We start from the raw sequence: 25,281 nt of genomic DNA, 5'->3' as shown, positions 1-25,281 counted from the left end.
TGAATCCACCTCTGGAGTGAGGTAAAGCACTCTGCAGCGCACGTCTTCGTCTCTTTGTCTGCTCCTCCCTCTTTTTCCCTTCTTAACAGACTTTAATAAGGAGCTCTAATCTGATCCCCCGGTGAATTGACAGTTCCTTTTTTGTTATAACAAGAAAAATGTTAGCATCTTTTCAGAGTGAATGTTGAGTCCCGCAGATGGGAAAGAGGTGGCTCATAAGTGGAGAAAAAAGTATATTTCTATAATAAGGTATCTTATAAAGTTTCTTATATTCATTTGTCCTATGTATTGAGTTATGCAAAGTTTGTTGCAACAGTGACCATGTACAGGGGTTTTTCTTTTTCAACTTTCTTCAATCCATAGGATTTTGTGCCTTCCCCCTGCCCCATTGCCAGCTCCACGATGCTGCTCCTGGTGATTATTTACAGGCTATTGTGGTGATGTCATGACTGCAGTGCATGTGACCACTGCAGCCAATCACTAAGCTCAGCTGCTCTAATTTATTTATATTTTATTACTACTGTGTTGGAATCCAAAGTGTTTTACTATGTGTAATTACTACTATATAATAATTACTTATTTTCATTTATTTAGATTTCAAATCCAAAGAAATACATCATCCGATCCCTCCAATTATAAGAGCTTAAGTGATTGTTTCAAGAAGATCTATCGCAGTGAAAGGTAAGTGGGCATTGAGAACATAGACATAGAATGGCCTCGTTTTGCTGAAGCTTAGAGAGAGCCCGACTAGCTCCTGGCTTCCCCTTGGTCAGCAGCCAAGTATCCTTTGTAAACAAATTCTCAATGTAACCCTACCCTAAATGACACCCATTAGTATATTAAGACTCTATTGTCCTCTGTTTAGTGTTCTGAATGCTTAGAAAGATCAGGCTTGCAATAAACGAAGATGAAATTAGTATAGCAAGTTTTATTACAAGTAAACCTAGGTTGAGTAAGGCTTATTTCACCGTACGTATATGGACCATAATGCCTGGACTGACCCCTGGTCTGTTGACCCAAATTGACAGCCTCATATGTGCCTATGAGGCTGTGATTTTCAGTCAGAAGACCTGGGATCAGTCCATTATACTTCTTTGAGAGAAATGGATAAAAACGAGGAGCAGGGAGAGGAAACAGGCAAAGGGTAACATGAAAAGATCATGGTGAACTTTCTAACAAGTCTTTAACCTCACCCCGGAGCTGATTCACATCCAGACATTTAAGCTGTGCTGTTTAAGATCTTTCAGTTTTAATACAAGTAAGCCTGGGTTGAGAAAAGCCTATTTTACAGTCCGTTTATGGACTGTAATGCCTGGTCTCTTGCCCAAATTGACAAACTCATATGTGCCTATGAGAGTGTAATTTTCTGTCAGAAGACCTGGGGTAAGTCCATTATACTTCATTGAGAAAAATGAGGAGCAGGGAGAAAAAACAGGGAAAGGGCAACATGGAAAGATCATGGTGAAATTTCTAACAAGTCTTTAACCTCACCCCGGAGCTGATTCACATCCAGACATTTAAGTGTGCTGTTTAAGATCTTCCAGTTTTAATACACGTAAGCCTGGATTGAGAAAAGCCTATTTTACAGTCCGTTTATGGACTGTAATGCCTGGTCTCTTGCCCAAATTGACAAACTCATATGTGCCTATGAGACTGTAATTTTCTGTCAGAAGACCTGGGGTAAGTCCATTATACTTCATTGAAAAAAATGAGGAGCAGGGAGAGAAAACAGGGAAAGGGCAACATGCAAAGATTATGGTGAACATTCTAACAAGTCTTTAACCTCACCCCGGAGCTGATTCACTTCCAGACATTTAAGTGTGCTGTTTAAGATCTTCCAGATTTAATACACGTAAGCCTGGATTGAGAAAAGCCTATTTTACAGTCCGTATATGGACTGTAATGCCTGAACTGACCCCTGGTCTCTTGCCCAAATTTACAAGCTCATATGTGCCTAGGAGACTCTGATTTTCTGTCAGAAGACCTGGGGTAAGTCCATTATACTTCATTGAAAAAAATGAGGAGCAGGGAGAGAAAACAGGGAAAGGGCAACATGCAAAGATTATGGTGAACATTCTAACAAGTCTTTAACCTCACCCCGGAGCTGATTCCCTTCCAGACATTTAAGTGTGCTGTTTAAGATCTTCCAATTTTAATACAAGTAAGCCTGGGTTGAGAAAAGCCTATTTTACAGTCCGCTTATGGACTGTAATGCCTGAACTGACCCCTGGTCTCTTGACCCAAATTGACAAACTCATCAGACTGTGATTTTCGGTCAGAAGACCTGGGGTCTGTCCATTATACTTTATTGAGAGAAATAAGCTGAGATACTGCCTTACTGACAAATGCCAGGCAAACATAATGTACGCCAATAGGAAATGTATTGGCCTAATCTGGTAAGTTAAAGTATTTGAGCAGACATGAGAATTTTCATTTTTTTCCCAGTACATACACTGAAAATGCACACCAAATCTAGAGAAGCTGGCCTTAGGGGTTGGGGTTAGCTTGGATGACTGCATTGAAGATTTCCTGTAGATCCTCCTTTCATGATACGGGCTCACATGTCATCTACAGTTTGTGATCAGAGTCCAGACTACCATAAACACGACTCTGTCACCAGATTTCACAATGCAAACTGCGTACTTATGAAATAGACCTCTTCGCCCTTATGTTACCAATGTATTCACTTTGAAAGTCCATGTCATAGTGAATGGGAAATCCTAAAAATTTAAATGATTATTTTATGAGTCCAGCTAAAGCAGGACTCCTAAAATCCTCATGATAATATTAGGCAATAAAACTTTCAAAAATGATTATGCGGCCATTCTGACATTGATTTTCAGAGTAAGTGCAGCAGCCTCATCAGGTCAGAGAGCTCTAATTAATAATGTTTGTTGTTGGTATTATGATATATCCAGTTTAACCACTATGTTGTGTTAAAGGGTTAGTTCTCCTCTGCTCACTTCCACATCGAGATCTGAACAGTGCATGCAGCGTCATGTCTACTGTTACCTGCCTGGATATTTCTCATCTGTAATATTTTGATAGGTGGGACAGATGCACAGTCCCTGACAATCGTGTGTAAGTCCCAGCACTATTGCCAGGTGAGATGGACAGGTGCATGATATCTGATGATTGTACACGTGTCCCGGCAGGTATTAGCACATGTGATGTCACTTTCCTCGCTCATCTCTCATTGGTGACGTGAACAGAGAAGCGCCTTTAATTCCATGCCAATTATTTTCATTTATTCCCTTTAAAAGAGTACTCCCGTCTCAAAGCTCCTATCCCAATATGTAGTAGGTGCAATAATAATAATAGTAGCAAATAACTCCAATTATAAATATAGTATAGTTCTTCTGATATAGCCATATCTCTGTTCTCATGTGCAGGACATTGCAACTTATTCGCTCATGGTTGTAACCATGGATACCTAACTTTCACTATATGAGTGGACATAACCATGGATACCTAAGCTGCAATGCCCTGCCCATGAGGTAAGGGACATGGCTATATCAGGAGAACTATACTATAATTCTAATTGGAGGGATTTGCTAATATTATTATTATTATTATTACATTGACTACATATTGGAATAGGATCTCAGAGATGGAAATAACTTTCTCAGAGTATGTATTGGCAAAACAGGGGCCCCTAGACTGGCCCTTACACTCGAGACCCTGCTCTGTCTCTCATCTCGGAGGTAGGCTTGATGGTAGCTAGGTCCGAGCCCCCAGAGTGACCCTGAATTCTGTCTGAGCCTGATCTTACTCCCCCTCTCCCCTACCCTTGGGGCGGGTCGTAAAACCAAATAACAAAACTCCACAGAAACGACACAGACAAGGGAGAATGAAGACTCATACACACTGCACTCAAAACACACAGGAGAGACGATATGTGTACAGGGTAAAAAAGAAAAGGGATGAAAGCAAACGCACAACAGAGGAACATCCACACCACTCAAAATCGCAATACAGATCACCAAAAACAGGTTCACCACAAAGACCAGATTTGCTGGAGCTATGCTGAAGCTATTATCAGCGCATACTGGAAAAAAACATGCCTTAAATAGGAAGGAGGCAACTGCATGTGACAGTTAGCAACCTGAGCTCATAGTTCTGTGGCACCCCTGCGGCTTCAGGCGCTACAGGGTACTGCACCTCACCCAAGATGCGGTATTCATCTCAGATACAGAGGAGGTCGCCACCGGTAACCACCACCAAAACACTCTTCCAACACATGAACACGGGAGCACTTCCACTGGGACTGGGCTAGGGGAGGTGCTGTGGCAGCCATCATGAGGTATGGGACCTCTTGCTCACTAGTTCAGGAATGCGGGAGGCAGGGCTTCCACAGGGAAGTTAGGAGCCATCTCTCATACATGCAGTCAATCAGCTCCATGCGCGGCAAGCGCCAGGTCACAGAGAGAGACAAGCAAGTACAGACGCGAATAGTTTGAGGCCCGAGTTCTTAGGAGAGAAGGGGGATCCCAGGGTTTGCAGGGAGTGTGGAAGGCATGCGTGACCCGTTCCACGGCCCAGGAGTTGGAGTGGAGGGAAACCGTCGAAAGGTGCCGCACAGAAGGAACCACCGGCCACGACCTCTGAAGTATCCGGGATCGGCTGAAGCCCATCACAGCATAGCCCAGGACTCCAACAGCAGAGAGTAAAAGAACCTAAACTGCACCCTCTGTGTCGTCCCATCACTGCCGGCGCTCACAACCTCGCGCCCCTCTGCCATAGGCGACTACTACTCCCAACATCGTCCCTCGGACCTAGCTCTTTCTGTGGAGAGCTGCAACACCCGAGCTGTGTCACCATCTGCCCCAGAAGAGAGACTTTCCACAGCGGCGGCTAATAACTGGCCACATACCACAGATGGCGTCACAAACAACTACTCCCATCGTCCCCATCCCTGTCTTTATTGACACCGCCGGGGTTACAGAACCGGGCCAGGCCGCTGTGACAACACAAATAGACACTGGCCCGGTGATGAGTACTTCACAGGACCCTGCGGGCACGTCAGTTCCTGCTCACCAGGAAGGAATTAACTCCTGCAGGGCTGAAGACCAGAGAACCAAAATCAGCCGACGACCAGCTCTGGCTGAGGGTACTTTCACACTTGCGTTGTTTTCCTTCCGTTACAATCCGCCCTTTTGGAAAACAGCGGAATCCGTCAACGGATTCCGCTGTTTCCCATAGACTTGTATGGGTGACGGATTGTACCAAAAGGACCTGCGTTGCTTCCGCTGGGCGGCGCTCCGTTGCTTCCGCCCAGCGGGAGGAACGCAGCATGTAACGTTGTTTTGAGCAGTGGAATCCTCTGGATTTCACTGCGCATGCTCTTTTTTTTTTATTTAAATCACAAACTTTATTTTGGCTCGCGGTGGCCGAACGTTCAGCTGAGCGCCCGGCCGTCGGCAAGTGACAGCGCTCAGCTGAGCGACCGGCCGCTGGCATGCCCGGGCGCCGGCAAGTGACAGCGCTCAGCTGAGCGCGCGCCCGCCGGCATGCCCGGGCGCCGGCAAGTGACAGCGCTCAGCTGAGCGACCGGCCGCCGGCATGCCCGGGTGCCGGCAAGTGACAGCGCTCAGCTGAGCGACCGGCCGCCGGCATGCCCGGGCGCCGGCAAGTGACAGCGCTCAGCTGAGCGACCGGCCGCCGGCATGCCCGGGCGCCGGCAAGTGACAGCGCTCACCTAAGCGCCCGCCGGCATGCCCGGGCGCTGGCAAGTGACAGCGCTCAGCTGATCACCCGGCGGTCGGCTGCAGGGAGCGATCAGCTGATCACCCGGCGGCCGGCTGCAGGGAGCGATCAGCTGATCACCCGGCGGCCGGCTGCAGGGAGCGATCAGCTGATCACCCGGCGGCCGGCTGCAGGGAGCGATCAGCTGATCACCCGGCGGCCGGCTGCAGGGAGCGATCAGCTGATCACCCGGCGGCCGGCTGCAGGGAGCGATCAGCTGATCACCCGGTGGCCGGCTACTGGGAGCGATCAGCTGATCACCCGGCGGCCGGCTACTGGGAGCGATCAGCTGATCGTTCACAATAGTCTACCGCCGGTAAAAAACTAAAAAAAAATATCAAAACGGATTCCGTTGTTTTGCAGCATCCGTTGCATCCGTTGCGCCACTATATGCAACACATCCGTTGCATCCGTCACACAACGCAATGCAACGGATACCGTTCAACGCAAGTGTGAAACTAGCCTGAACAATACCGAAGCCCTCCGGTTGCTTGCTAGAATTTGTAGTGTGAACAGTGTCTGATGCTGCTGTACCACCAAGTGCATGCAGAGCCAAACATTGCGTGACAATAACCCTTTAATGCCTATTAATACATTTAATTCTCATAATAAAGTTATAGAGAGGAGCTGCCCCTGTGAAATGTTCTTCTATTAATCAGTATGAAGAGCAGCTACAAAACAACTTTCTTTGTAATCAGTGATTTGCAAAAGCGTCCATTTATTTCAGTGGGAATGGTGTAATGCTTAATTTCACCTGAAGAGGTGCTGCAGGAAAATCTAAAGGGGGTGTTACACGCAGCGATATTGCTAGTGATGTCGCTGGTGAAAGTACCCGCCAACGTTGTTTGTGCGTTACGGGAAAATCGCTGCCCGTGGCACACAAAATCGTTTGGAGCCGTCACATGTACTTACCTGCCTAGCGACGTCGCTGTTGCCGGCAAACCGCCTCCTTTCTAAGGGGGCGGTTCGTGCGGCGTCACTAAGCGGCCGCCCAATAGAAGCGGAGGGGTGGAGATGAGCGGATGTAACATGCCGCCCACCTCCTTCCTTCCTTCCGCATTGCCGGCGGCCGCAGGTAAGCTGCAGTTCGTCGTTCCCGAGGTGTGACACGTAGTGATGTGTGCTGCCTCGGGAACGACGAACAACCTGCGTCCTCCACAATCAACGATTTTTTAAAATGGAACGACGTGTCAACGATGGACGATTTGGTGAGTATTTTCCATCGTTAACAGTCGCTCCTTGCTGTCACACGCAACAACGTCGCTAACGATGCCGGATGTGCGTCACGGAATCCGTGACCCCGGCGACATATCGTTAGATATGTTAGATGTTAGATATGTTAGATATGTTAAATATCGTATGATAACGCTGCTGCGTTAACACTCGCTCCGAGGATCTTCTTCAGATTACTGATGATCGCTGGGGTCGTGGCAGCTTGACTTTATGCGATTAGCTTATTTTCAAGGACCTACTTTTTTACGATAGATTGTCAAAATCAGACAATAAATATAGTAGGGGAAATCCAATCAAAATTATATGTCATGGGTAAAAAAAAAATAGATTAAAATGAGGTTGTGTGTGATTTATAAAGAGCATAAACCACTTTGGCTGTGACAACCCCGGCCATCCCCATCCAGATGCACAGAGCAGGTGCCCGGCCCTCGCTCGTCTCTACGTGAGCTCCTCTGGAAGGGAGAGGCCTCTCCAGGATTTCTTTTTGGCTGCAGGAGTTTTAGGGTCCGGTTGGCTTTGACAGCCACAGGAAAGTTAAGCTACTCAAGGCAGTCTGTTTATGAAGGGCTGACAGCTTTATGGCTAGCATTAACAGATTGAATGTTTATTGGGGCAAATGTTTGTACGGAGGATTAGCCTAGAAACCTGGGCTCCGGCCTTTAGACATTTGCAAATACTCTCAGGGATCAGTTGGTGTTAAAATTTTCCTTTCGTAGTTTCCATCAGCTTGTCCTCTACCTGCCTCTAGTGTTCTCCGCTCCCCATCCCTTCAGCTGAAATGTCACCGTACAGAATTAATGACTTTTTAAAGGACTACTTTTCATTAGCGTTGCATTTCCCCCTCTAACTAAGCCGCCATATACTGTGTGCGGACGTACAAGGCCGCTCTGTGGCCCCCAGCTGGCTTCTTTTATGTCATCATTTTGAACAGGATCCAGCCTATAAGTATGAATGGCACATAGCGCCTTTTTCCAATACAGTTAATTTTCCAGACATTTCTCAGTCCTGACGTGGCTTTTGCTTATTTTTTTCTTGAATATTTCTGTCTCGTCTTGCTTATTTGTTGGTCACCTGCTGATATTTTCTGCTCTGGATCAGTTCAGTTCACACCCATCATGGTTACAACGATAAAAACATGGGGCAGGGCAAAAATGAAAATTCATTGGGCATTAGAGCAAAATGAAATGGGCCCTCACCCACAAACTAAAACAGCAGCACAAGCTGCAATAGTTAACGGTATGAATAATGGCGCCGTATTTTAGAGGACCCACTGTAACGCTCGTTGCTGCAAATGGTAAAGCAGTGTTCAGGAGTGGACCCACTGCACCACAGTGGGACCTCGGGTTAACCCATTAATAGGAGGTGCTTGACTAAGCACCCGCCACGAGGCAGACACCAGATGCCACTCCCAAGGCAGTGTCAGGGCTATGGTAGCTGACCCCCCCCAGTGCAAGAACGGACACTGGGACAAACGGACAGAGTCTCTATTGTAGCAAGGGAAAGTCTGAGGTGGCAGGCAGGGCCAGGGAGAATGGACGGAGTCATTAGTATAACAGGACCACCGGGGTAGCTGAGTCAGGTGGCACAGCTGGGTTTGACAGATACAGTCACTAGTAAAGCTGGGACCACCAGGGATAGCTGAGGTAGGTGGCATGGCTGGCGTGGATGGACAAAGTCACTAGTAAAGCTGGGACCACCACAGTAGATGAGGCAGGTGGCACGGCTGCGGTGGACAGACATCAGGGTACAAATGGGACCGGGAGAAAGGCAAGGACAGTGTACACTAAAACGGGAAGCACAGCAAACAAGGGGACCTGACAACTAGCTGGCTAGGGAACAAATCACTAACTAATCACGTTGATCAGGCACCTCCCCTAGTGGGAGAGTGCCTTTACTACCCAGTACCTCTCAGCAATAGGCTGAGAGGCACTTCCAGGGAATGACGCGCTGGTCATTTAAGAGAAGCGCAGCAGTACATACGTATGCCTTAGGAGCACTCTTGGAGGGCTAGTGCGACATGCACAGGTCTCGGGGCGAGAAGCAGGAAACACCCGCATGGAGGACCGCGGGAAAACCGTGCACTGTGGTGTGGGCTGGCTGCAGCGGTGAGTAAGTGGGCATCCCTGCGGGGAGGAGGGCGAGCAGTGCAGGGATGCCAGTGCTACATCCACATAGTAGTGCTCAATATCGAAAAGCCACTAATAAGTTATCTACCAAAAGGTATAATGTACTGGCATCTGAGTGGGCCTCTTAAAGGCTATGGACGCCTTTTGACATGGGAAAAAAGTAATATTTTTACACAAGTTAGTGATTTGGTTTGTTTTAAAACCCCTCTGATATGCAGATTATAGAGGGATACAAGTTTCAGATTTTTCTCTTGTGCTTGGGAGCTCTGTGTGTGTCCAGACTGTTGCTGCTCATATAACACCACCACAGCTTCTATTCTGCATTTATTGCCTCTTCACCAACTTTCTTCCTTTTGTATAGTCTGTTTTCTCTGCCTTCTCCAAGACTGTACATGCTTTCCACTCTGTCCACATTGTTGAGATCTGTATACAACTCCCTTTTTGCTGCCATCCCTAACACTGAGAGAAGAGAGAGAGCAAAAAGAATCAGGAGCTGAAATCGATATCTATTACTGCAGCAGTAACATTAGTGTATTTTTTTAATGAAAATTACTTACAAAATTTCTTGGAGGGAACCTGTCACCAGATTTGGGGCCTATAAGCTGCAGCCACCACCAGTGGGCTCTTATATACAGCATTCTAACATACTGTACAGTCATGGCCAAAAGTTTTGAGAATGACACCAAAATTATATTTTCACATGATCTGTTGCTCTCTGGTTTTTAATTGTGTTTGTCTGATGTTTACATCACATACAGAAATATAATTGCAATCATATTATGAGACCAAAAGGTTATATTGACAGAATGAGTTAATGCAGCAAGTCAATATTTGCAGTGTTGACCCTTCTTCTTCAGGACCTCTGCAATTCTCCCTGGCATGCTCTCAATCAACTTCTGGACCCAATCCTGACTGATAGCTGTCCATTCTTGCATAAGCAATGCTTGCATTTTGCCAGAATTTGTTGGTTTTTGTTTGTCCACCCATCTCTTGATGATTGCCCACAAGTTCTCAATGGGATTAAGATCTGGGGAGTTTCCAGGCCATGGACTCAAAATCTCTATGTTTTGTTCCATGAGCCATTTAGTGATCACCTTTGCTTTATGGCAAGGTGCTCCATCATGCTGGAAAAGGCATTGTTGGGCGCCAAACTGCTCTTGGACAGTTGGGAGAAGTTGCTCTTGGAGGACATTCTGGTACCATTCTTTATTCATGGCTGTGTTTTTAGGCAAGACTGTGAGTGGTGCGATTCCCTTGGCTGAGAAGCAACCCCACACATGAATCGTTTCAGGATGCTTAACAGTTGGCATGAGACAAGACTGGTGGTAGCGCTCACCTCTTCTTCTCCTAATAAGCTGTTTTCCAGATGTCCCAAACAATCGAAAAGGGGATTCATCTGAGAAAATGACTTTACCCCAGTCCTCAGCAGTCCACTCCCTGTACCTTTTGCAGAATATCAGTCGGTCCCTGATGTTTTTTCTGGAGAGAAGTGGCTTCTTTGCTGCCCTCCTTGAAACCAGGCCTTGTTCAAGCAGTCTCCGCCTCACAGTGCGTGCACAAGCCCTCACACCAGCCTGCTGCCATTGCTGAGCTAGCTCGGCACTGCTGGTAGTCCGATCCCGCAGCTGAAACAGTTTTAAGATACGGTCCTGGTGTTTGCTGGTCCTTCTTGGGCGCCCTGGAGCCTTTTTGGCAACAATGGAAGCTCTCTCCTTGAAGTTCTTGATGATGCGATAGATTGTTGACTGAGGTTCAATCTTTGTAGCTGCGATACTCTTCCCTGTTAGGCCATTTTTGTGCAGAGCAATGATGGCTGCACGTGTTTCTTTAGAGATAACCATGGTTAACTGAAGAGAAACAATGATACCAAGCACCAGCCTCCTTTTAAAGTGTCCAGTGGTGTCATTCTTACTTAATCATGACTGATCGCCAGCCCTGTCCTCATCAACACCCACACCTGTGTTAATGGAACAATCACTAAAACAATGTTAGCTGCTCCTTTTAAGGCAGGAATGCAATGATGTTGAAATGTGTTTTGGGGGTTAAAGTTCATTTTCTTAGCCAATATTGACTTTGAAAATTACCAATTTTTCTATTGCCATTAGAAAAACTTAAGCAGTAGACTTTGTAAAAATTAATATTTGTAGCATTCTCAAAACTTTTGGCCATGACTGTATATAAGAGCCCAGGCCGGGGGTATAACATAAAAATCACTTTATAATACTCACCTGAGGGGCGTTGTGGTTTAGACTGGTCAGATGGGTGTCTTTGTTCTCCGTGTATGGCGCCTCCTCTTTTGGCCATCTTTGTCCTCCTTCTTCTGAACCCTGACATGACGCGTCCTATGTCTTCCACGCTAGCAGGCATTGAGGTCCTGCGCATGAGCACTACAATACTTTGATCAGCCCTGCTTTAGGATAGATCAAAGTGCGCCTGCGCAGGACCCCAGTACATCTGCCTGTGTGTCTATTGTTAATCATTTCTAAATTTATAGAGTTCCAATTTGGATATTGTTTTTATACATGACGAATGGTGCTTACTTTGGGTGACATGGACAATTTTCTCGTGGCAAGACACCGCAAATGTTTTACCAGAAATTGCTGTCTCTTTTGGCCATACTGCTTCTAGTGGTGAAACACGTGTTGCCATTCAGCGAAACCATATGACCATAAGCCTTTGTGCGAAACCATCTCATGGGAAGCACCCTAAAGCCCGCTGTACATGCTACAATATATCTTACGGTGTGTCGGCGGGGTCACGTCGTAAGTGACGCACATCCGGCATCGTAAGGTACATTGTAGTGTGTGACAGGTATGTGCGATTGCGATTGAACGTTAAAACGTTCATCGCATACACGTCGTTGAATCCTGACGAATTGTGTGGCGCCCTGGACAAGCCAGGACGTCACAGGTACTGCAACAACACACCCCACACCCCGGTTAGGAACATCAAGGTCAGACACAAATCCTTGTTGCCTCCCTCCAGGGGCTGATGTCCACACCAGGTGGGGCAGGGCCAGGCGGTTGGCTCCACCCACCGAGGAGTTCACAGTCCTGGAGGCGGGAAAAGGAAGGCAGATCAGTTTTGCAGTTCAGTTAGGGAAGTCAAGGTGCGAGGAAGTGGTAGTAGAGGAGCTGACTGGCTGTGTCCGGGTACGTGGCCCGGGCACAGAAACAGTCTATAACCAAAGAAAGAGTTGTGTGCTCTTTCAGTAGGGGTATAACCACTGAATTACCAACAAAAGCCCCTATTTTATAAAAAAATATAATTTTATTCAATTTACTACAAATATAGAATAAGTGCAAAATTTAAAAATTCTTAATGCAAGTATTGGTATGGTGAGAGTACTGTGGGCAAATTCCCTACAACTCTCCCTACCTACCTGTGGGGGTCGGCACCCTGTGACGTCACGTATTGTGGTGCCCCCACTCTCCGTCGACTGATCCTAATAGCACCCTGTGCTCAACACTAGTAGGTGCTGCTATTCTGTGAGGTTCTATTCATGTATGGTGAATCCCATTCATACTACCATCATATCTCACTGTTGATCCAATATGGGTCAGCTTATTGTTTACAATGTATGGTTTCAACTAATCACAGTGAATCCAGCAAACAACAGGGATTCAATATGAGCCAGGGTTGGGCTCCAGTCCGGGGTTCCTGCATTAATCCCAGGATATCTTTATGTTCAATGGTTCAACAAGTTAGCCCGTCCTAATAATGCCCGACGCGTTTCACCTCCAGGACTTAAATATTAGAGGAGGTTCTTCAGGGGCTTTTCCAAATCGAGTTCACAAGGATGGTACACTGTAACAACAATATACCTTAAATTACAAATAACCCTTTACTGGTATATCATCAATCCTATACCAGTTATTCACTCCCTAGTAATTCTCTACTTACTAAATATCCAATTTGTCCAGAATTAAATGGATCCTTCAATGAGGAATTCTGTTATTACTGAGAAGACAAAATATATCCATCACTTTCATTCCAGGATCATATCACAGTGTCCATGTCTAATTAGCCATACAGTACTCACTTGCAGACATGACTGCACAAATAGAGTATAGTATCTGTCCTGTGCCACTATTAGATTTGCGATGGTTCACATCCGTCACCCATTGGGTTTAGTTCCCCTCCAGTGTGGAGACAAATTTAACTACAACAAACATGCAAGGGAGATCATAAGTTTCTCCAAAAAACAACATTATTTCCCACAGCATTATGGTACTTACTCTTAGGTGAGAACGGCAGACAAGTGTCTAGATATATACCGGACAGTCAGCTGGGAGTGCAGGTAATACACGCCTGCTGAATGTGACCTCCCTTAAGGTTTAAATACCCCTCCATAAGATCTCTATTTCCGGTTTCCAATCACGGTGAGATGATTGTCATCTCTATCAGCCTATCAGGCTAAACATTGCCCGTGAGGTCACTTCCTCTGATTACATCCGGTTACTCGGGCAGCAATGCGATACGTCACTTCCGTTTAGCGATTTTACCTTATCCCCCTTCCAGCAGATCATAATCTAAATCTGAATCTGGTTTGGCCATGATATCCCTTAATACGTTACTCGGGTGCCTCTATATTCCATTTATACGGATCAATCTATTCCCCCATATTTATATATATTACCGGGTGGCGATACGTCACTTCCGGTTTGTTCGTTACTAATAAAGTTTTGTTTAATATGTCCTTTTATAAACGGACCATATTCTAAACGGATCTTAATGTAACCATCAGGTTTATTATATCCTATGTACTCAAAAAATAATCACAGCCAATGAGTTGGTGAGTAATACCAGGGGGCGATACGTCACTTCCGATCAGGTCATAGCTAATAAAGTTATTCATTCTACTATGTCGCTGTCCGTTTCTATGGTAACCGTTCCTGTTTGTATAGATGTAATATTCGGAAAGCACCAAAGACTGTGGGCCAACCGAATCATATACGTTCCACCACTAATTATGGGAAATATATATAGTAGTCAAATATGTAATCCATTTGTCTCTAGGATTGGTAACACCAGGAGGATAGTTCATGTAAGGCTTTAATAGGATTCATACTATGCTAATTTATACAGACATCATGTAGCACAAGGGATTAATTCACACATGTCCATTATATGTCCCATCTGTCACTTTTCAGGGGGTATTATCATCCATCTATGATAAATTAAATATGGGACAATATATATCTTTACGGACCCCAGGTTGTGTATGAGATAGAATTTTTAGAAAGAATGTGTCAGCAAACATCTATATAGACGAATTGTTTATCCAGTAGTTTAAACTCAGAGAACTGGAGCATATGTTGATACAAAGGATTTCTGGTATCAAGCAGGGTTGTATATATGATTCCAAATTTTACTCCTACCCTATTCATTGTTTACTTTCTGTGGATATGAACTACTATGAAAATTTTTTAGCAGTCCTTTTCTTTTCCCAAGACACTGTCCTTCTCTTGGAAGGCAACTTACATGTCTTGCTGGATTATTGTTAAATCTTCACCTATATAAAGCTTACAAAACTGAGTTGCTCATTTAATCCCTTGGGATGAATAGATTGCAACCAAAACATCCACCTTGTCTCCCTCTGTAGAATAATCCTGTCCCAATCCCCCCTTCTGATGGATTTGGGCACTGTTTCTATGATCCTAAAGGACAAGGATCCCACATCACCCCCATGACAGCCATTCACATGGCGGGCAATAGGGGTGTCTCTCTTATTTCTAACATCTCCCAAATGCTCACTGATCCTAATTCTAAATTGTCTTTTTGTTTTTCCTACATAATCTAGTGGGCAGGAGCAGGTACACAAGTATACTAATCCTTCAGTTTTACAATTACCAAAATTTCTATTTTTATAGACTCTGCCCGTGCTCACACTGATAAATTCTTTAGATGGAATAACAAATTTACAGAAAGAGCATTTTCCACATCTATATGTACCAATTCCTCTATGGTCTAACCAGGTACCCTTCTTTTGGGGGGGGGTATAGAGACTGTGTACCAACTGGTCCCCTATCGTGCGTCCTCTCCTATAAGTTATCGATGGTGTCTCCATGATTGCATTACTAATATCTGGATCACTCCGAAGTATTCCCCAGTATTTTTTCAAGATCGCCAGAACTCTATGATTCTGGTCGTCAAAGGTCCCTATTAATCTTGTTTTGATATCTTGATCCTCCTTGCGTCTGGGGACCAATAACTCCGTCCTTTGGCTTCTCCAAGCAAAGTCCTGGGCCTTTTTTATTGTTTCTCCAGGGTATCCTCTCTGGAGAAATCTGTTCGTCAAAAATCTTGATTGCTTATCGAAGTCACTCTCCAAGGAACAGTTCCTGCGCAATCTCAGGAACTGTCCCTTGGGTATGCCTCTTTTAAGGGGGGGGGGATGATAACTATTCCAGTGTAGTAAGTTGTTCGTGCAATTTGGTTTCCTATACACATCAGTTTTTAGTCTCCCTTCCTCATCCTTTTGTATGAAGATATCCAGGAACGGGATTTTATTCCCACCAATCTCATATGTTAGTTTAAGGCCTATCTCATTGATGTTTAAATGTTCTACAAACGAGATGAAAGATTCATTTGACCCATTCCACAAGACAATGACATCGTCAATATATCTCCCCCAGAACATAATCTGGGGGGTCCATTCATTGTCTTCCTCACCAAAAACTACCGTATCCTCCCACCAGCCCAGGAATAAATTAGCATATGTGGGGGCACACGGGCTCCCCATTGCTGTGCCCCTGAGCTGGTGGAAAAATATAGAATTGAAAATGAAGTAGTTTCTGGTGAGGACGAATTCCATTAGTTCTTGTATAAATTCATTGTGGAGGGCAAACTGAGTACCTCGAGATGACAAAAAATGGTTTATAGCTTTTAGGCCAACATGATGGGGTATCCTACTATACAATGATTCGACGTCAATTGACACTAATATAGTTTCTTTATCAACCGTCAATCCTTCCAATCTCCTAAGGAGATCCATGGTGTCCCTGATGTGTGAAGGAAGGGCCATGACAAATGGACGCAGGATGTGATCCATGTAGGTACTGCTATTTTGACACAAGGCGTTGATCCCGGACACTATCGGTCGTCCTTTTAGGGGATCCAACCCCTTGTGTATCTTGGGTACTGTGTAAAAAGTAGCTATTTGTGGATGCTTTGGTAGAAGGAATTCAAATTCATCCTTGCTGATTAGTTTGTTATTTTGAGCTTTTGTCAATATCAGCTTTAGCTCCCCCAGAAATATATCTGTGGGATCCTGTTTAAGGATCTCATATGTTTGTCTATCCAACAGAAGAGACATGCACATTTTTAAATAATTTTCTCTATCCATAACAACAGTGTTCCCGCCTTTATCTGCCGGTTTTATTATAATCTCTTGATTTCTTTCCAAACTTTCTAGGGCTTCTTTTTCATATCGAGTGAGATTTTTTGGAGCTGGATGATATTTAGGATTGATTTTCATTAAATCCATAGTTACCAATTTGCAAAAAATCTCAGTACTGTCTTGTTCTCCTTGAGGTGGCATTTTTGTACTCCTATTTTTCAGCGAGGAAAAGGGGCCTTCACCCGTTCTTCTATTCCCTTCCTCTTCCAAACTCACTAGATTGTCAAAATCATTCAACATATCCATCGGAATATCCAATTGATGACATCTATTCCGATTTAAAATCGTATAGTGCTTTTTCCATCTCAATTTACGTATAAATAAGTTAAGATCTTTTATCCATGAGAATGCGTCAAATCTAACTGTAGGCACAAATCCTAACCCTGCCCTGAGTACTGTCAATTCATTTTCCAAGAGATTATGGCTAGATAAATTAATCACCTGTGTCATAGTTGTTCTCTGATTTACAGTGTGACTTAGACTTTGTTTGTTCCATGGGGAACCCTTTCCCTCAGGTCGTATGGTCTTGATTCCCTCATTTCTAAAAAAGAGGTAGTGGACGGAGGGGCTAAGGAGGCAGATGATTGTCCAGAGGTAGAAGAACCATCCAGCCCTCCTTGGGGTCTGTCTTGATATTGTCTTCCATTCCCCCTTCCCTTCATATAGCCCCCCTTCCATTTTCTCTTTGGTGGCCCTCTGGGATTCCACCAATTTTTCGTGGTGCGGTTTTCTGAGTCTGATGATTCAGCTTCTGTGGACGAAATATCACTTGGGGGAATCTTATGCCCACTATCAACAAAATTATAGGCCTGTTTTTCTTTAAAGTCCTTTAGATCTCTTGCAAAACGTTTATGTTTTCTATCTTTTATACTCAATCTGTACCGCTCTATTGATGTTTTAAGAGTTGCCTCCCTATTAGCAAATTCAGCATCAGTTTTAAATTTTAAGGCCCTATCAATAGTTTTTTGTAATTTTTCAGTTGTATTTTGCAATATCTTTTTTTCACCCTCAAGTAGGATACCCATAAATCTAAGGGATGATGAAATTGATTCCTCCTCCCACTTGGTTAAAAGTTCTGCCGATCTTGATCTAGGGGCAGGCGAGATAGAGATCCTCAGTCCCCTAGGAACTATGCGGTTCTTAATATAATTGTCAAGGGATTGGACCTCCCACCATGATTTAATATTCTCTTTGTATTCAATCAGTAGATCTGAAAAGATGGACCTTAGGGATTGTGTTTGAGTAGGAGTTTCCTCATAAGCTAACTCAGAAAAAGCTTCCTTGGCATCTTTTAGCCATGTATTGTCCTCAATTGGCCCTGACAAAAATCCAGCCATAACACTAAACACTCTATAACCAAAGAAAGAGTTGTGTGCTCTTTCAGTAGGGGTATAACCACTGAATTACCAACAAAAGCCCCTATTTTATAAAAAAATATAATTTTATTCAATTTACTACAAATATAGAATAAGTGCAAAATTTAAAAATTCTTAATGCAAGTATTGGTATGGTGAGAGTACTGTGGGCAAATTCCCTACAACTCTCCCTACCTACCTGTGGGGGTCGGCACCCTGTGACGTCACGTATTGTGGTGCCCCCACTCTCCGTCGACTGATCCTAATAGCACCCTGTGCTCAACACTAGTAGGTGCTGCTATTCTGTGAGGTTCTATTCATGTATGGTGAATCCCATTCATACTACCATCATATCTCACTGTTGATCCAATATGGGTCAGCTTATTGTTTACAATGTATGGTTTCAACTAATCACAGTGAATCCAGCAAACAACAGGGATTCAATATGAGCCAGGGTTGGGCTCCAGTCCGGGGTTCCTGCATTAATCCCAGGATATCTTTATGTTCAATGGTTCAACAAGTTAGCCCGTCCTAATAATGCCCGACGCGTTTCACCTCCAGGACTTAAATATTAGAGGAGGTTCTTCAGGGGCTTTTCCAAATCGAGTTCACAAGGATGGTACACTGTAACAACAATATACCTTAAATTACAAATAACCCTTTACTGGTATATCATCAATCCTATACCAGTTATTCACTCCCTAGTAATTCTCTACTTACTAAATATCCAATTTGTCCAGAATTAAATGGATCCTTCAATGAGGAATTCTGTTATTACTGAGAAGACAAAATATATCCATCACTTTCATTCCAGGATCATATCACAGTGTCCATGTCTAATTAGCCATACAGTACTCACTTGCAGACATGACTGCACAAATAGAGTATAGTATCTGTCCTGTGCCACTATTAGATTTGCGATGGTTCACATCCGTCACCCATTGGGTTTAGTTCCCCTCCAGTGTGGAGACAAATTTAACTACAACAAACATGCAAGGGAGATCATAAGTTTCTCCAAAAAACAACATTATTTCCCACAGCATTATGGTACTTACTCTTAGGTGAGAACGGCAGACAAGTGTCTAGATATATACCGGACAGTCAGCTGGGAGTGCAGGTAATACACGCCTGCTGAATGTGACCTCCCTTAAGGTTTAAATACCCCTCCATAAGATCTCTATTTCCGGTTTCCAATCACGGTGAGATGATTGTCATCTCTATCAGCCTATCAGGCTAAACATTGCCCGTGAGGTCACTTCCTCTGATTACATCCGGTTACTCGGGCAGCAATGCGATACGTCACTTCCGTTTAGCGATTTTACCTTATCCCCCTTCCAGCAGATCATAATCTAAATCTGAATCTGGTTTGGCCATGATATCCCTTAATACGTTACTCGGGTGCCTCTATATTCCATTTATACGGATCAATCTATTCCCCCATATTTATATATATTACCGGGTGGCGATACGTCACTTCCGGTTTGTTCGTTACTAATAAAGTTTTGTTTAATATGTCCTTTTATAAACGGACCATATTCTAAACGGATCTTAATGTAACCATCAGGTTTATTATATCCTATGTACTCAAAAAATAATCACAGCCAATGAGTTGGTGAGTAATACCAGGGGGCGATACGTCACTTCCGATCAGGTCATAGCTAATAAAGTTATTCATTCTACTATGTCGCTGTCCGTTTCTATGGTAACCGTTCCTGTTTGTATAGATGTAATATTCGGAAAGCACCAAAGACTGTGGGCCAACCGAATCATATACGTTCCACCACTAATTATGGGAAATATATATAGTAGTCAAATATGTAATCCATTTGTCTCTAGGATTGGTAACACCAGGAGGATAGTTCATGTAAGGCTTTAATAGGATTCATACTATGCTAATTTATACAGACATCATGTAGCACAAGGGATTAATTCACACATGTCCATTATATGTCCCATCTGTCACTTTTCAGGGGGTATTATCATCCATCTATGATAAATTAAATATGGGACAATATATATCTTTACGGACCCCAGGTTGTGTATGAGATAGAATTTTTAGAAAGAATGTGTCAGCAAACATCTATATAGACGAATTGTTTATCCAGTAGTTTAAACTCAGAGAACTGGAGCATATGTTGATACAAAGGATTTCTGGTATCAAGCAGGGTTGTATATATGATTCCAAATTTTACTCCTACCCTATTCATTGTTTACTTTCTGTGGATATGAACTACTATGAAAATTTTTTAGCAGTCCTTTTCTTTTCCCAAGACACTGTCCTTCTCTTGGAAGGCAACTTACATGTCTTGCTGGATTATTGTTAAATCTTCACCTATATAAAGCTTACAAAACTGAGTTGCTCATTTAATCCCTTGGGATGAATAGATTGCAACCAAAACATCCACCTTGTCTCCCTCTGTAGAATAGTAGTTCATATCCACAGAAAGTAAACAATGAATAGGGTAGGAGTAAAATTTGGAATCATATATACAACCCTGCTTGATACCAGAAATCCTTTGTATCAACATATGCTCCAGTTCTCTGAGTTTAAACTACTGGATAAACAATTCGTCTATATAGATGTTTGCTGACACATTCTTTCTAAAAATTCTATCTCATACACAACCTGGGGTCCGTAAAGATATATATTGTCCCATATTTAATTTATCATAGATGGATGATAATACCCCCTGAAAAGTGACAGATGGGACATATAATGGACATGTGTGAATTAATCCCTTGTGCTACATGATGTCTGTATAAATTAGCATAGTATGAATCCTATTAAAGCCTTACATGAACTATCCTCCTGGTGTTACCAATCCTAGAGACAAATGGATTACATATTTGACTACTATATATATTTCCCATAATTAGTGGTGGAACGTATATGATTCGGTTGGCCCACAGTCTTTGGTGCTTTCCGAATATTACATCTATACAAACAGGAACGGTTACCATAGAAACGGACAGCGACATAGTAGAATGAATAACTTTATTAGCTATGACCTGATCGGAAGTGACGTATCGCCCCCTGGTATTACTCACCAACTCATTGGCTGTGATTATTTTTTGAGTACATAGGATATAATAAACCTGATGGTTACATTAAGATCCGTTTAGAATATGGTCCGTTTATAAAAGGACATATTAAACAAAACTTTATTAGTAACGAACAAACCGGAAGTGACGTATCGCCACCCGGTAATATATATAAATATGGGGGAATAGATTGATCCGTATAAATGGAATATAGAGGCACCCGAGTAACGTATTAAGGGATATCATGGCCAAACCAGATTCAGATTTAGATTATGATCTGCTGGAAGGGGGATAAGGTAAAATCGCTAAACGGAAGTGACGTATCGCATTGCTGCCCGAGTAACCGGATGTAATCAGAGGAAGTGACCTCACGGGCAATGTTTAGCCTGATAGGCTGATAGAGATGACAATCATCTCACCGTGATTGGAAACCGGAAATAGAGATCTTATGGAGGGGTATTTAAACCTTAAGGGAGGTCACATTCAGCAGGCGTGTATTACCTGCACTCCCAGCTGACTGTCCGGTATATATCTAGACACTTGTCTGCCGTTCTCACCTAAGAGTAAGTACCATAATGCTGTGGGAAATAATGTTGTTTTTTGGAGAAACTTATGATCTCCCTTGCATGTTTGTTGTAGTTAAATTTGTCTCCACACTGGAGGGGAACTAAACCCAATGGGTGACGGATGTGAACCATCGCAAATCTAATAGTGGCACAGGACAGATACTATACTCTATTTGTGCAGTCATGTCTGCAAGTGAGTACTGTATGGCTAATTAGACATGGACACTGTGATATGATCCTGGAATGAAAGTGATGGATATATTTTGTCTTCTCAGTAATAACAGAATTCCTCATTGAAGGATCCATTTAATTCTGGACAAATTGGATATTTAGTAAGTAGAGAATTACTAGGGAGTGAATAACTGGTATAGGATTGATGATATACCAGTAAAGGGTTATTTGTAATTTAAGGTATATTGTTGTTACAGTGTACCATCCTTGTGAACTCGATTTGGAAAAGCCCCTGAAGAACCTCCTCTAATATTTAAGTCCTGGAGGTGAAACGCGTCGGGCATTATTAGGACGGGCTAACTTGTTGAACCATTGAACATAAAGATATCCTGGGATTAATGCAGGAACCCCGGACTGGAGCCCAACCCTGGCTCATATTGAATCCCTGTTGTTTGCTGGATTCACTGTGATTAGTTGAAACCATACATTGTAAACAATAAGCTGACCCATATTGGATCAACAGTGAGATATGATGGTAGTATGAATGGGATTCACCATACATGAATAGAACCTCACAGAATAGCAGCACCTACTAGTGTTGAGCACAGGGTGCTATTAGGATCAGTCGACGGAGAGTGGGGGCACCACAATACGTGACGTCACAGGGTGCCGACCCCCACAGGTAGGTAGGGAGAGTTGTAGGGAATTTGCCCACAGTACTCTCACCATACCAATACTTGCATTAAGAATTTTTAAATTTTGCACTTATTCTATATTTGTAGTAAATTGAATAAAATTATATTTTTTTATAAAATAGGGGCTTTTGTTGGTAATTCCGGGCACAGAAACAGCAAGGTTTGCAGACGGTGGTGACCGTCTGCAGGAGAGGCCGATTGACGCACAACCGTGAGGACCGGGGACGGGCGGTGGCCCGCCGGTACCGAACCGGGGAGCGAAGAGAAGCCAGCACCATCCGGCAGGGCCTACGGACCCCGACCAGGCTAGGAGTCGCCGTTAAACCGGTCAAATCCGTCAGCGACGGGAGCCTCCGGGGTTTCCCAGCAGTAAAGACCCGACTGAAGGCAACCGTCCAAACCGTGAGGGAGATAAAGCTACCGCCAGAGCTAGAGCTCCCAGGGCCAGAGCCTGCGGGCAAAGGAAGGGCTCCCTTAGCCTGCTCCCCAGCGGTATGTTGGCTATCAGTGGGAAGCCATTGGGGCCGAGAACAGAACACCGGTGCAGGGAGAGACAGTTACCGCCAACCTACCGGGAGTGACCGCCGCAGCCGTCTGTGGGACTCGTCCATCCAGCCGTTTGTTTTACCAGAGACTCAGTGTGTGTTACTGGCTGAGTGAGTACCACCGTGCCGTCTGGCACTGCGCTGCCCCGTGACCCTGCACCTGGCCCAGCCCCGCAACCCACCTTCCGACCTCCACCACCGGGCCCTGGGACCACCAAAACCCCCTTACCCACGGAGGGGAGAAAACATCTCAGCTGCTCCCTGTCAACGCTCCCGGGATCCCCGTACAGAGCAGGGGTGGTGTCCCAACCTCACCACAAACCGTGGGTGGCGTCACGGACAACATCCCTAAACCAAACCACCCCTTTCACTCACGGGCGAGGAGCGCCGCTCGAGTCCCCGGGATCCGGCCCACCGCTCGAGCCACCGACCAAGCGAGCAGCAGCAGCAGCCGGACCCGAGCAGTGGGTGAGCGCAGCGCCCTCCCCGCCCGCGACAACTGCACGTTGGGTTGTTCAATGTTCCCGAGGCAGCACACATCGCGGTGTGTGACACCCCGGGAACATTGAACAGATCTTACCTGCCTCCCGCGGCTCCAGCCGGCAATGCGGAAGGAAAGAGGTGGGCGGGATGTTTACGTCCCGCTCATCTCCGCCCCTCCGCTTCTATTGGCTGGCTGCCGCGTGACATCGATGTGACGCCGAACGTCCCTCCCACTCCAGGAAGTGGACGTTCGCCGCCCACATCGAGGTCGTATGGACGGGTAAGTACGTGTGACGGGGGTTAATCGTTTGTGCGGCACATTCAACAAATTGAACGTGTCACACATACGATGGGGGCGGTTACGATTGCATACGATAATGTATGCGAAATCGTAACATGTAAAGCAGGCTTTAGACTAGTGAGTAGTTTATGCGGTGTTGGAGCACTTCTTTCTTCTGACAATCCATAGTGTATTGCCTTTGTGGCAGAATTGGTTGTGATGTTAGAATATGACGACATGAAGAGGTGGAGAGAAAACCTGAATATATAACAATTATATCCAACTAGGAGTTAATGAATCAGCTCATCAAAGTAGGTGAATGGCACGATGCCAGGATCCATACCCAGCTCTGCCCTCACAGCCCTCCTATCTGGCAGGAGAAATACATTAGCAGGAAGCTGCCATCTCAATTGCCAGGTTTTGAACAGAAGCATTTGTTCTTTTTTTGTGAGAGAAAGCAAATACTATTAATGCAGGTAAAGCCCGGGAGCACGAGATTTATTGTATGTCAACAGCGGAGAGGGGGAAGAGTTACGTAATGAGATATGGGCATGGGCTGAGGACAGATAGCTGTGACATGAGGATGCGGATGTGGATAGACCGGTGCATTATTATACCAGGATTGTGTGATGCCCTGGCCAGCCAGGCAGTCACAGATAGGGCCCTGCGTTACACCGTTCCCTAACAAGGTGACAGCAGCCAAACATATAAAACCCTAGTCACCCCCCTCAGTGCTTGATGGACACACCAGGGGACAGAACCAGGCGATTGTAAGACGCCCACCAAGGAGTCTCAGACAGCCTGGGGCGGGAAAGTTTAGTCTAGTCGTGAAGTTCAAGCCTAGAGGTCAAGAGGAGAGGTGTGTGGGCCGGAGATGAGTGCAGCTCCAGCAAAGGAAAGACCCAAACTGAACCAGTGCCAGGGTAGGAGCCCTGGTACTGGTGGCTAGGAGGCAGACGGCGGTCTCCGTCTGCAGGGGCCGCAAAGACTGCTCGGTGGAACCGAGGTGGACCGGGACAGGGTAGTGGCCCGCCAGTACCAACCCGGGGAACCGACTCGGAAACCGGAGCACAAAAGGGGGGTACTCAGACCCTGAAGCTAGGTCCAGAAGCTACTGGGGGCTAGCTAATTAACTGATTGCGGCCAGGACTAGAGGTCCTGTCCCACCCAAAGTCCCGACTGAAGGCAACAACCCAACGAGGGGGATAGAAAGCCACCGCCATGGGGCAAAAAGGCTCCTCAGGCAACGAAAAGCCAGGAGCGGACTCCTGAAGTTGCAAGCGCAGGTAGTCCACCATCACAAACAGGTTCAGGAGAAAGACAGAGACCACCAACCGGGTGGGGGACCAGACTGCAGCCGGCTGCGGGCACCGACCACCATCACCTTGGTTTACCAGAGACCCGTGTGTTGACTAATCAGGAGCACATCAGTGCACTCCGGCCGCCCATCTCCCTGCACTGCCAAACACCCCCAACGGGTTCCGGGGCCAACATCCCTGCCCACGGAGGGGTTAACAACTTGCTCCCCCGGGTGCCCCGTAACTGCAGCGGTGGTGTCCATCTTCATCACATCCCGTGGGTGGTGTCACAAACTTAAACATAGCTCCGGCCATACACATATGTCCAAAAACCGCAAAC

The 25,281-nt window shown here is 45.1% G+C and overlaps 1 protein-coding gene across 1 annotated transcript in view; it reads left to right on the top strand.

Moving 5' to 3' along the window:
• Positions 1–25,281, top strand: part of SLC25A21 (solute carrier family 25 member 21) — a 434,643-nt gene that overhangs the window by 292,509 nt on the left and 116,853 nt on the right. Inside the window, exon 3 of the mRNA XM_075330802.1 lies at positions 595–681. Coding sequence (XP_075186917.1) covers positions 595–681 — 87 coding nt within the window. The remainder of the gene's footprint in view (positions 1–594; positions 682–25,281) is intronic.

The sequence above is a fragment of the Anomaloglossus baeobatrachus genome, chromosome 12, assembly GCF_048569485.1.
Source record: "Anomaloglossus baeobatrachus isolate aAnoBae1 chromosome 12, aAnoBae1.hap1, whole genome shotgun sequence".
Lineage (NCBI taxonomy): Eukaryota > Metazoa > Chordata > Amphibia > Anura > Aromobatidae > Anomaloglossus > Anomaloglossus baeobatrachus.
Note: the sequence above shows the minus strand (reverse complement) of the source record. Positions and strands in the feature narration are given on the sequence as shown.